At 44.1% G+C, this 12,018-nt stretch overlaps 1 protein-coding gene across 1 annotated transcript; it reads right to left on the reverse strand.

Annotated features, from left to right (window-relative positions):
- Positions 1-2,172: 2,172 nt before the first annotated feature.
- Positions 2,173-11,917, reverse strand: pak6 (p21 (RAC1) activated kinase 6). Its single transcript, XM_029493568.1, has 9 exons — positions 11,900-11,917; positions 7,944-8,191; positions 6,056-6,718; positions 5,007-5,540; positions 4,280-4,413; positions 3,271-3,397; positions 2,894-3,019; positions 2,628-2,762; positions 2,173-2,360 (listed from the first exon to the last, which is right to left on the reverse strand). The coding sequence occupies exons 2-9, from the start codon at positions 8,145-8,147 to the stop codon at positions 2,193-2,195; spliced, it is 2,091 nt and encodes a 696-aa protein (XP_029349428.1). The 5' UTR covers positions 8,148-8,191; positions 11,900-11,917; the 3' UTR covers positions 2,173-2,192.
- Between the last annotated feature and the right edge of the window lie 101 nt (positions 11,918-12,018).

Genomic DNA, 12,018 nt, shown 5'->3' on the forward strand with positions numbered 1-12,018 from the left:
AGCAGAAGAGGGGAAGCTTGGGGCCAACCGGCAGACACAACAAACTGCTGTTTGCCAGAGGGGAGATGGAGTCGGGCAAGATCCCCAGTCGCACGCCTGGGTTCATCGGCCTGGGGACCAGACTGTTGCGTCGGTTCACGGCACCAGAATTTATGAGGATGGTGATAGACTATTCGGGGAGCTCGTCAAACAGCAGAGGGAGGATGTCCCGCTCAGAAACCTTCCCTCTCTCGCACACACACCAGCAGGTCAACAGCCAGCCGAGCGTCGACAGCATCAGCGGAGTGAAGTGTGAGTTTGAAAGCTGCTCGTCTCAGTCTGCGCTCGATTAGAGGACAAGGACAGTGTCAAGCAGCTAAAGAGGCTGGCGGTGAAATTTTTACAGCACTTTCTTTCTGATAATGCAGTTGAGTGGCTTTAGTATTTATTCTATTTATCAAGACAAATGATAACGTGGTGCAGTTTATTGGCTCAAAATTAAAGCTGATTGTTCTGTTGCATACAGCTGCATATAATTTTGCTGTTCTGTATTTGAAATAATTTATAATGATTTCATCACATAAAATCAGTGTCTGAGATGCGAAGAATGACAATTTTTTCCCATATATAAGATTTATATTGTATGGAGTTAAACGTATTTGTTATCGCTTCTGTGTTTATAAGAAACATTGCACGTCTTTTGCCTGAAAGAAATTCAGTGACTGTGCATTGTATGTTCCATGCTGAACGCCGAATAAATAATTTAAAACACCAGCATGTTCAACTTGTATTCATGCACGCATCACGGTGAACGTCTGAGGAAATGCCAGGATTAAATGAATTTCTGATTCCATATGCATCATTTATTGATTTTTACAAAATTAAAATATGTAATTCTCTTTTGCATGAATGATTCACACAGAGATAGAAATACATGAAACATGTCAACCTGTATCCGTGTCAGAATACAAAGACTATGTGCAAAGTGTTTCTCAGCAGGTGGGCGTCCTGCAGCATCACATGCCAGGCCTGTGTGCTTTATCTAGGCAAACAAATGCAAATACAGTCATACACATCTTCTTGAGGAGCAACACACACATTGTGGTTCTTAAAAAGTCTGTTACAATACAAAGAGGGCTGTGTCAGAAGCAAACAGCGAGATGCTGCCTCGCAGACACACCCATGTGCTCACATGCGCACACACGCACACATACGCACATACAACTAAATACTCACATTTAAGTAACAAAAAGTAAAACTTCATTTCATATAATTTACTGCAGTGAATCAGCAGGTGTAAGGACCCAATAGTCAGTATTTTCCATTTACATTATTCATTTATCTGCTTATGTTTCAAGTCCGTACTTAGTAATGAAACCTTATTTGCAACTTTACATCATACAAACAACCCACGAACAGTAGGAAGAAATAAAGGATGAATATGAAAAAAAGGAGCATGGTACTGGTGATTTTCCAACAGCCCAATAATAGCAGCTGGGCTTTCATCTACCCATTTATTATGCTAATGAAGGAGAATTGTCTTTCACCTCCCAGTTATGTTCATATTCAAGCATTCACATCAGGCCAGGTGTGCCTCCGTTTGGCCATGCAAAGAGTCTAATGTCAGCGTGTGTGTAGTGTACTGACCAGGCTGTTGTCTAGTTTCCACAGCAGAGAGGGTGAGTGTGCAGAGGTAACTTTATCCTTTCTCAATAATGTCACATTGAGCTACTGCGGTTTGAGCCAAACATCAGCTTCATAAGCTTTACACAGTTATAAACAATTCCCACTGTTAACATCATCAAGGCTCTTTATAGTAGCACATGTTCACTACATACAGTTGTGTGAAATAGTGATTGCTGCTATCAGTTGATATGCCCTGTGTTGTGTTGTGTTGTGTTGTGTTGGATCACACTGAATGTTTCAGGAAGCCAATCGATATTCGGATCGAACCGCGTTGAGAAGTGAGGAGTTGCATGCTGCCTTTAACTGACTCCTAAAGTGCTTCTCTCATGCCTGAGACCATGCGGAGTCTGTCAACCAAGCTTGCTGTCTGGGTTGCCGCCATCACTCTGGCAGCATCCTGCCATCTGGGTCTGCTTCTCTGGAGCTGATCTCCCATTGCCTTGGGTGCTAAAGGAGTTGGACCCTGGTGCAGGGCCAGGACAGGTCAGACTGGAGGAGGGTGCAGGGAGCCCGGAGCCCCACAGGGGTCAGCAGCGGGACATGCGTTTGCGGTACTGCTCCACCAGCGGGACCAGGCACTGAGGTGAGCCACTCTGCAGCAAGAAGGGGTGCTCCAGCAGGTCAGTGGAGCTGGCGCGCTCTAGGGGGTCCCGAGTCAGCATACGGTCCAGGAAGTCCTTTAGAACTGGAGATATCTGGACCATAGAGAAAAGGGCACATATATCTTCATGTCAGTAAATCGTTCCAGCAGCTATTTTGATTGTGAGAGCAGCACTACAACAGTAGAGCTGAAAGAACTGATACACCTTTGCCTTTCACAGTTTTTGCTGCAGGAATAGAGGAACCACAGTGGTCAGAGTAACATTACCATTGCTAGTAAGACCACTACTGTGGGTAAAATAGCGACATTGTGTATTTACTGTAAGAAGGAACAATGTGTGTCTGTATTGTGTGTCTCATACCTGGCTGATGTTCCGGACAGTCGGAGCCGGTTCATCTCTTAGTCTCTTCATAGCTGCTACAGGGGTTTCACTGAAGTATGGGGGTTCTCCATCCACCATCTCCACCACCATGATACCCATCGACCAGACATCCACCTGGTGCACCATCGCACAGTAAAATCATGTAACAGCTCCTACAGCACAGATTGTCACTGCCGCCACTTATGGTGCATGACTGAGATCACTATTAATCAGCATGAGTGAAAGTTGAACGTGCGCCTCCTCACCTCAGTGCCATATGGTGACTTGGAAATGACCTCAGGAGCCATCCAATAGGGTGTCCCCACGAGAGACTTCCTCTTAGGGATGTCCTTACTGATCTGAGCACAGAAGCCAAAGTCTGAAAGCTTGACCTGTGAGAAACAAGAGACCAGCGGTGAGCCCTCATGAAAGCAAACAAAACAAACAGTGGGAGCAGGATGAAGTCAAAATCACACTATCAGGTTTTTCATCTTTTTGGCATCTATTTGTGCTAAAATAGATACAAAAAAATTACCTTTTTTAACAATTATTTTTAGTGCACTCAAAAAACGGGCTGGATTTGTCTGTGCAACAGACCTGGTATCATAAAAAAAGAAAGATAGAAAGAAACAACATATCATACCCTCCCATCTAATGTGAGCAATATAGAGTCGCTCTTGATGTCTCTGTGGATGACTCCCTGTGAATGGAGATAGGCCAGGGCTTGCAAAACAGCTTCACACACCGTGGCAATCTGCTCCTCACTCAGCCTGCAGGGAACACACACACGCACACAAGTCAAAATTCATGAATCACTGCAAATTAAATGCAGTGATAAAGAGTGCAAGCTTTAAAACATTGACTCCTCCATAGCAGAATTTATAGCAAAACATATTCCAATGGTGTACACAAAGTGTAAACTTTAAAGAAAGGCATTTTCTGACAGTAAAAGCCTGATCAAAGAAAGTTACCTAACAGCGCTCCCACATGACTGTTTTCATATTAAGCACACATACAACAAAACCTTTTGCATTTTTATTGGCATTTAATCTTTTGGCCAGGAAAAGCAAAGATCTAAAGGAGTCTTATTGCTGATTGTCCTGTCAATATTCTGATTATCTTAATCCTTGATAAGGAGAGGCTGTGACAGCTGGCTCATTTTATATGTCATTTGGCTTGAGAGGAATTTTTTCATCCCTTTGAGTCTAGCAATCTAACCCTGAGGTCATCCTACGGGGATCAAGCCAGCCATCTGTTAATAATATAAAGCACGCTGACAGCTCAAAACAATTATACCCTGACAAAATTCTCCTGCTGCTTGCGCTTGATATGTTTTCCTAATTTGTATGTACTACTGTACAAAGTGAAAACATGAGGAAATCAAATTTACACCCAGAATTGCCTTTTCACATGTGTCACCAAGACATGCACATATTCAGTTATATTATTGAATTGTTAGCCCCGTCTTGAGAAAAGCAGCAGGCCTTGAGTGCGAGACAAGACTAAATAACAGACCTGCTGCCGGGATCAACCCAGGTTGATAACACACTACCCCCTTGTGGCTGCTTTAGTTATCAAACATGATATCATGACTAACCAGACTGCACCAACGGCAGAAGGACTGAGAGGTTCTGTCTTAATGGTACTCATACCTGGTTTCAGACACAATGTTGGTCAGTGCACCGCCCTGTAGGTACTCCATAATAACCCACAGCTCCTCCTCCACCAGGGCAGACTTAAACATCTCCACTACATTCCTGTGCTGATAGTCCCTCATGATTACCACCTGCAGTGCAAAATATTCTCATTAGAACCAAGAAAAAAATAGTCAGAACTGTCAATTTGTCCAAATGTTGACTTTCCACAACCAAAGAGAAACTTCAGCTATTTAGTTCAGCACTTTAATACAGTGCTGCACGAAAATTGCTAAGGGGACGTGTCAGAGATTAAAGAAAGAATGGAGGGAATCAGTGAAGCACAGTTGTCCCCTGTAGCTTAGGCATATCATCTCTTTACTGTCTGTAATAAAGGATTAAAAGTTCCAAAAAAAGAATTCAGTGCAGCAGAGGAGCTGTAGCCCAGATCCAGCTCCAACAGCATCAACTCAACTCAGTAGTCAGTAGTCTACTACTTATTATGCCCAAAATGAGATAAATCGGATGACATCATCAGAGAAAGCTCCCTCCAAGGCCACAAAACACGTTTCAGAACAGATAAGGACATTTCAATGTGTAAAATTGCTGTCTGTTTAAATCCAGGCATGCACAAAATTGAGTTTTAAGAAACTAGGCCTTAGCTTTCTACTGTTTCTGTTAGTGAGTTCATTACAGTGTGTACTTTGTTATTCGGAGTCATGTTGATCCTCGTTGGGTACTGTACCTCATTAAACAGCAGTTCTCTCCTTTGCTGTCGCCGCAGGTCCATCATCTTCACTGCTACCTGCCTGCCACTGTGCTTCTCTGTTGCAATACACACCACCCCTGTCGAGCCCTCCCCGATCTTCACAAAGTTTTCCAGGTAAGACCGTGGGTCGCCCTTGTCTACCACCATCTGTAGGGCGGCTTTGAATTGTTCGTGGGTAACCTTGGGTGGGTCTGGCGGTGGCCTAGGTGAAAGGTGCTGTGGGGGTCTAAAAGCAGGAGAGCATGTGCCGGGGGGACTGTTGGCCAGCGAGCCTGTAGGGGAGGGTCGAGGTTGGGAAGGACTGTCCTGCCTGGGGTAAGGAGGGTTAGGGCATCCAGAATGTCTAAGGAATGGTTCTGGACCACTAGGCCTCAGTCCCATGTTAGGAGACAGGCCCAGAGTGTAGCTAGCTGAAGAACGCACCGTCCGCTGGGGTCTGATGCCGCCCACGAGGGGACTGCTGGTGCCAGTGGGCAGCAAGCCGGAATGGTACCTCAGTGTCGGCTCTGCCTGCACGATAAGAGAAAAAATGTGAGGACTATTAGGAGTGTGAGCTAAGAGCTGCTTGGCTGTGCTTGGCATTCACTGAATGTGAATCAAGTCTTTCACTTTCATTCTGCATCCTCTTCATGGATCCTCTGATGTGATCCATGTAAAGTTGTGGCTATATGGACCCCAGCATCCTACTGAAATTTTGCCAAATATACCATCTCTAATGTTTTACAACTCCACTGGAAATTTAAACCCACATTTCCTATTTAAATGCTAGAATAAAAAAAAGAGAGAGAAAGAAAAAAAAGTCAACCCTCGAGCCTTAATCACCTTTGATGTAAAGCCAGTCAATATGCTGCCTCGTTCAAGTTTCCACAAGCTAAGCATTAAAAGGATTCCAGATGACTGTTTAGCAAAAGACATGTAAGTGATGTATTTAACACTCATGCAAAAACATGCCAAGATGAAATATGCATAAATTGTGTACACTCTGAATGATCTATCATCAATGAGCTGCTGTAATGTCAGCTTACCTTCAAGTCATAGGAGGAGAACGGCCTCCCGGGGCTGTTCTGTGGGTGCATGTACATCGGTACGTTGGGTCGGAGCTCCACTGTGCCTATCCCTTGATCTCCCAGGGGTTGCTGTACGGTCATAGCTGGGCTGTAGAAACAAGCTATAGGTCTTTGATTTGTTGGCATTCCCCTTGGCAGCTGGAAATCTCTCTTCCATATCACTCTCTCCTGAGGACTGCCCACCTCACTGCTCATATAAGCTGCGTGACTTGGCATGGGCATGTTGTGAGTCTGAGCCAGTTGTGAGGGTCCCTCCTGGGAGCTGACGCTCACCTCATAGGTGGATTTGGCTTTTGGCAAGACGCCATTGGGTTGCAGAGTAATACTTTTCTTCATACCCAAGTAAGGGGTATTGGTCTCACTGTGGATGTTCCTGCCCCTTTCCCTCCACTGGTCCTGACCCGCGTCCTCATCGTCTTCATCGTCCTGGGTTAGTCCTTCATACTGGTAAGTGTCACCCTCGTTCACCTCCCCCAGCCTTCCCAGAGACTGGGCCCTTTTCCGGGCTGAGGGGCTGCTCTTCCTCAAAGAGTTAGAGCTTGTCACAGACAGACGGCTCATGTCATTGATCATGGCTGCGATGTAGTCCCCGTGACCGACCATGCTCCCACGCACAATGGTCTGAAACAGAAGAGGGGTTTATCACATTGCCCATGTAATTATCACATTACAGAAAGATTTCAGACTGAAAGGACAAATGGGACCAACATAATCATTGCTCAGTGGCAGGTTAAATTTAGACTTCAGAATATATAGAGGACGTCTTTGTCATTCTTCAAATAGTTTCACCAGTGGTTTCAATTGTGATATTACACTGACAAATATAACAAGCAAATGTCTCAACAGACACACCACAAAAACAGGGACTCAAACTAACAAACTAATGTTTGAAAAAGTAGATAATACAGACCCACCCATGACCTTTCAGGTGGTATGTATCCTTGGCAGACAAGCAAGGCCTTTAAGTGCTTAAACTTTCCCTGATATAAAATGATCAGACAAACATCAGGATCTTTTGCCAGAACAGTGTTAGTGTTGGAACTGTAAGAGAGAGTACATGGTGGCTCATTAGTCAGTCTCAGGGTAGAGTCATGTTCAGTTCACAGCCAGTCAACAACTTCTCCTGTTTCTCTGGTTCAGTGCCATTACATCTGCACAGCGGGGAGAGGTCAGATGACATCTCACACGCTGTAGCACCTCTCGGAGAGGAGAGACTGGCAGGTGATAATGGCCTTGGTGAGACATCCTATTTTAGAAGATGTTGTAATAACAGTTTGACTAAAACACAAAAATGAAATGAATGAATAAATAGCTGGAACTTACAACCTACATGTTTTGCATTACAAAATTCCTGTGGGAAACAACTGACTCATCTTGATGATGATATTAAAACCATAAATCCCTCCTAATTGCTGACATGAGTCTTATATGGCACAGCACTAATCACATCAATGTGTTAATGAAATGTTGTGTTTTCTCCATTTTATTTTCTCTTTAGTGGGTCATAACCAGCATCAGCACTATGTGTTGTGATACGTAGAAGATCCTGATATTTGCAGGCTCTGTCACTCACTGGCATTTCCTTTGCTGTGTCTGCATTTTTTATTCTTTCTGCATGACATCTGTGGGAAGGTACCATGGACTGTTATTAATTGCCCACATGAAGTAATAAATCTAGTACCCCCCCCTCCTCCCATAGCAGGGATATTAGCCCATCCCCATGATGGATCAGAAAATAAAATAGATGAGGTGGGGACTAAATCTTCCTTCCACATTGTCATCAGATGATTATGGCTTTTTCTGAGACTGGGGGGTTTCTCAGAGTGGAATGGAAAGTGTGGCCTACCTTCTTTGGCCTCAGCTCCACTTCTGTGATCCTGGATGGGTCCACCATGGGCCTGGGCCTGCGTAGGTTCTCTATCAGGCTTTGCCATTGTGTTGGCAGACCCACAAAGCAGCCATGTTTGGCATCAAATGAGGTGTGGACACGGTGCTCAAAGTTCTTGGGCGCTGATATCTCAGGCCTCTTCTTTTTCTTTTTGCGAAACATCCTCAGGTCCACGAGGACGACAGCCTGTCCACTTCAGAGTATCCCTAAGATAAAAAGAAAAATGTATTCAGCTTTTGAGAAGCTACATCCAACATCCCATGAAGCATGTTGAACTGCTGAATGAACTGTAAACTTGAAATATGATCCAATGTAAATCTCTCCAGTCCCAGTGATCAAAAATATGTTATCACCAACTAACCCTCTTCTTTTACTGTCAACTCTCCGACCAGGTGTATTCAAATTAAACTCTGACAGCAGATGTTCTTTCCATGTGGGAGGAAATATTCAGCTGGTGACATCCATTACATGGAATGCATATATCCCACGCTATCCTGCTGGCTGTCACGAGCTTGTGGGTCCGAGAAACGCTCCAAGGAGAGTGGAGGGATTTGTAATGTGTAATGAAGGATATCTGGTCAATTAAGGCTTATTCATTCTCTGTGCCCTTTTGCTGATGAGCATGTGGGTTAGCCAGTGCCCACAGGCTTTCAGTGCATTAGCAGGACAGACATGACACACACAGTCATGCATGTACACACACTGTATGGAAATGTGCATATATAAATATACACAAACACAAATACACTATGGCAGCCTATCCTTCACAACCCCTTTACAGCCCCTTCATATTCTGGTCCTAATTGGTAGCTCGTGTGCCCTTGATTGCAGGGAGGGTAACCACTTAATCATTGGATGGATGGTTGCGCGCTTGGTTAGCCACTAACTCTGGTTTATTGTATGTTCAGCTTTATTTTCCATTCAAGTGTAGGGGAATAATTAAATACATTAAATTTCATTTCCTCAGCTGCACAGCCTTACTGGCAGATAATCACTCACATTTAAATCTTACGATTTGTATCTAGCCAGACTAATAGTGTGGCTCCACTGTTTGCATTATCAGTCTGCTAGTCAGGCTGTTGGTGGGTTCACCGCTTTTGCCACAGACTGAAATAGCTATATAACTATTTCATCAGCTACCCTGAAATTATGTACTCGCATTTGTGATTCTTTAGTGTTGACCTAACACTTCATCTGACATCAACGTGAGGTTGAGAATGTCATATCTTGACAACTGGCGGTTTCTTGTAAAAATCGCACATTGGATACCTACTAAATAATACATCCTGTTTACGTTACAGCAGCCTCTCCTCGACTCTGGGTTTACTGCTAAATATTGGGGTAGATGAAACAAGGTTGCACTCAGCAAAGTCAAAAAGGAGACAGCTCCAATGTGTGTGTGACTAAAGTTAACAGTCCAAAAAACAGAAGAAGGATTTGCCTGAGCAAATTCATTATACTGCTCCCCCCCCCAAGGTCAAAAACTGCAAAATTGCCTTTAGATTCCTTTTTAGGTTGTTTTAGGTAACAAAACAAAAATGCCTGCAGGTGCATAAAGTAGAGACCTCTAGTCCAGGTAACATATGCTGGAAGCTAATATGCTAAACTAAGAAATACTTGGCAAACACCAACAAGCTGGCACTATTGTGAGCTTGCTGATAAGACCCTTCGGCTCACAATACAACCTCACAGAGACACAGACATGACTGCAGGCCCTTGTTTATTTTTGCAGTGTAGCACTTCAAGGAACTGATGTATGTGGCCAATGCAGAGGCATCATGCACTGTTTAATGGTGGGAGTTGAGGAAATGAGTTTTTGCAGCGGCCAATCATGCTGGCAGCCTCTTGACGTTCTTCCTCCGCCCTCAGACCAACAGGGCTCTAATTGGCATCATCGACGCCTGTTATGAGGTGTGCTGGTGACTAACGCACGCCACTCGCCCTGCCGCATCTCTGGAGGGTAAAAGGAGGTCAGGCCCTACTTGGTCACATCAGCTAAACTTGCCAAGTTACAGGAAGGAGGGGTTAGGCTGAGAGGGGAATTCTTGGAGGTGGGGGTACCTCTTAGAGAGACATATCACCCTCCAAAGATAATTCAGCCACAGGACTAATATGCTAAGTGTTGCATAAGCATATCGTTCTGGGCCCCCTATGTACATAATGTGATGCTTGGAAGGAGTTTAATTTTATGTGACAGGGGCATTATGGTGTGAGGGCTCTCAGAAGGTGGAGAGAGAGGAGTTATGGGTAGTAAAGGACACCAACAAAGAGAGGTGTTTAACCACCAATTGTGGGTGCTTTTTGAAAAACACATGCCTGAGAAAACAAGCCACAAAACAGATTGTGATCTCTTTTTTCCCCACTGCTCAGAAGACTCTGCTTAGATTGCTGCTCATTGTGCAGATGTTGGCATTGCTCGAACAAATATTTACACGTAGCGTTCATGTATCCTTTTACAAGCAGATCAATCAATATTTACTCATTAGTGAAATGCAAACTGTTACAGTCCTCCAATGCCAGCAGTAATGGGGCGACACCAGCACAAAATAGGGCAGCCACTTAGCATGGTATTTCCTCAAACTTCATCAGTTCAAAGCAGCAGAGAATAGACCATATCACAGCATTCATTATTCATTTCCAACCACTGTTCCCCTCTGAAGACTTTGGAAATCCAAACGATCCAGTGTAACATTAGAAGCGAGTAGAAAAAGCACACTTTGTTGAACCATGCCCGGGTAAAATAAAATTGCAAAGTTGATGCAATTATTGATTTACAAGCTTTAATCACATGCAACTGGCCTTATATTGACCTAGTCAACTCCACCAAGCTTATGGCTGTCTTGATAACAATGTGCTATTGATTTCCAGGCCTGCTGTATAATACATATGTACAGAACTGAACTTGCACAGTGCAAAATTACAGTTTCTGGTCACATCCTTCAAACTGCAGGGATTTGACCCTATGCCTCAGCGGCTTGTCTTGAATCTATCATAGCGCAGAAGCAAAACTCAGCCAGCTGCTGTCAGGGATATGAAGCACCAAAGAGGATGAGGTCACTCAAAAAAAATTGTGCTACATTAGATATTTCCATCTCTGCAACTGTTTGCAGGAGCAATAGATCCAAAATGCATGACCTGAAAATGCACAAATCCGTTCACTGAGAAATAAAATCTCATGCAAAGTAAGTCATGAGTAAAAAGCTGTAGCAAAGCTGCTTGCGAAGTCTGAGTGTACCAATAAAGCAAGATGATGAGGCATTCATATTGTGAGATAGAACTCATCCCATCCCTATCTCGTGCTAAAATGACAGTCCAATAGCAGCCTCAGAGCAGTGGCACCGCTCATGCCATGCAGAAATGCAATGGGGCAATCCATACGCTTCCCATAGACAAAATGACAGAAGAGGACAGGACATGCTTGCCTTCCTCTCGTGTCCAAATCGCCCCGAGCAGGAATTGTGGATGAGTGGGAGGGGATTGGATGATAAGAGATATTGGATTTGTTCAATGTTAGTGCTCCGAGCTGTTGAATGATTTTTCGTTCTTCCCTATTTGCCCTGATTTCTGCTTCTATCATTTTAGTTGGCATGCATGCAGAAAGAGCGTGCAGGTGACTGTGCTCACAGGATTAGTGCAGTGTTCAGTCCTTCACAGATCTAAATTTAGGACACGTCACACTCCCCTCGACGACTCTCCTTCCTCTCTACCATCAGACAAGTGTTTATTTTGTACAGGATTCATGTCAAATAGTGAGGGTGGCAGACGATGGAGATGAGGTAATCCTCTTTTTGTGTTTGTCGGTGCATGTGTAAGTATAATCCAGCCATAGTGAAATACAAGGAGCTACATCTATTTCATAGTGGCACAGATAGCATCAAGGCCTTAACTGCTGCAGTGCAGTGTGGAGGACTTACAGAATGCTCTTCTATCAGCTTCATTATGATGACCGTTTTGTCCTTTGAGTGTAATGAGACTGCTTCTCACAGGGGTGGAGGGGGGTGGGGGGGTTGGGTTGGATGGTCTTTGTTGGTCA

The sequence above is a fragment of the Echeneis naucrates genome, chromosome 22 (assembly GCF_900963305.1).
Source record: "Echeneis naucrates chromosome 22, fEcheNa1.1, whole genome shotgun sequence".
Classification (NCBI taxonomy): Eukaryota; Metazoa; Chordata; class Actinopteri; order Carangiformes; family Echeneidae; genus Echeneis; species Echeneis naucrates.

What these genes read in the sequence shown, in the direction of transcription:
- pak6 (XM_029493568.1), bottom strand. Translation starts at nt 8,147, where the DNA reads ATGTTTCGCAAAAAGAAAAAGAAGAGGCCTGAGATATCAGCGCCCAAG. An exon ending in TGGAGCTGAGGCCAAAGAAG is followed by an intron (nt 6,719 to 7,943) that starts GTAGGCCACACT and finishes CTTCTGTTTCAG; the next exon opens with ACCATTGTGCGTGGGAGCAT. An exon ending in TCTCCTCCTATGACTTGAAG is followed by an intron (nt 5,541 to 6,055) that starts GTAAGCTGACAT and finishes CTTATCGTGCAG; the next exon opens with GCAGAGCCGACACTGAGGTA.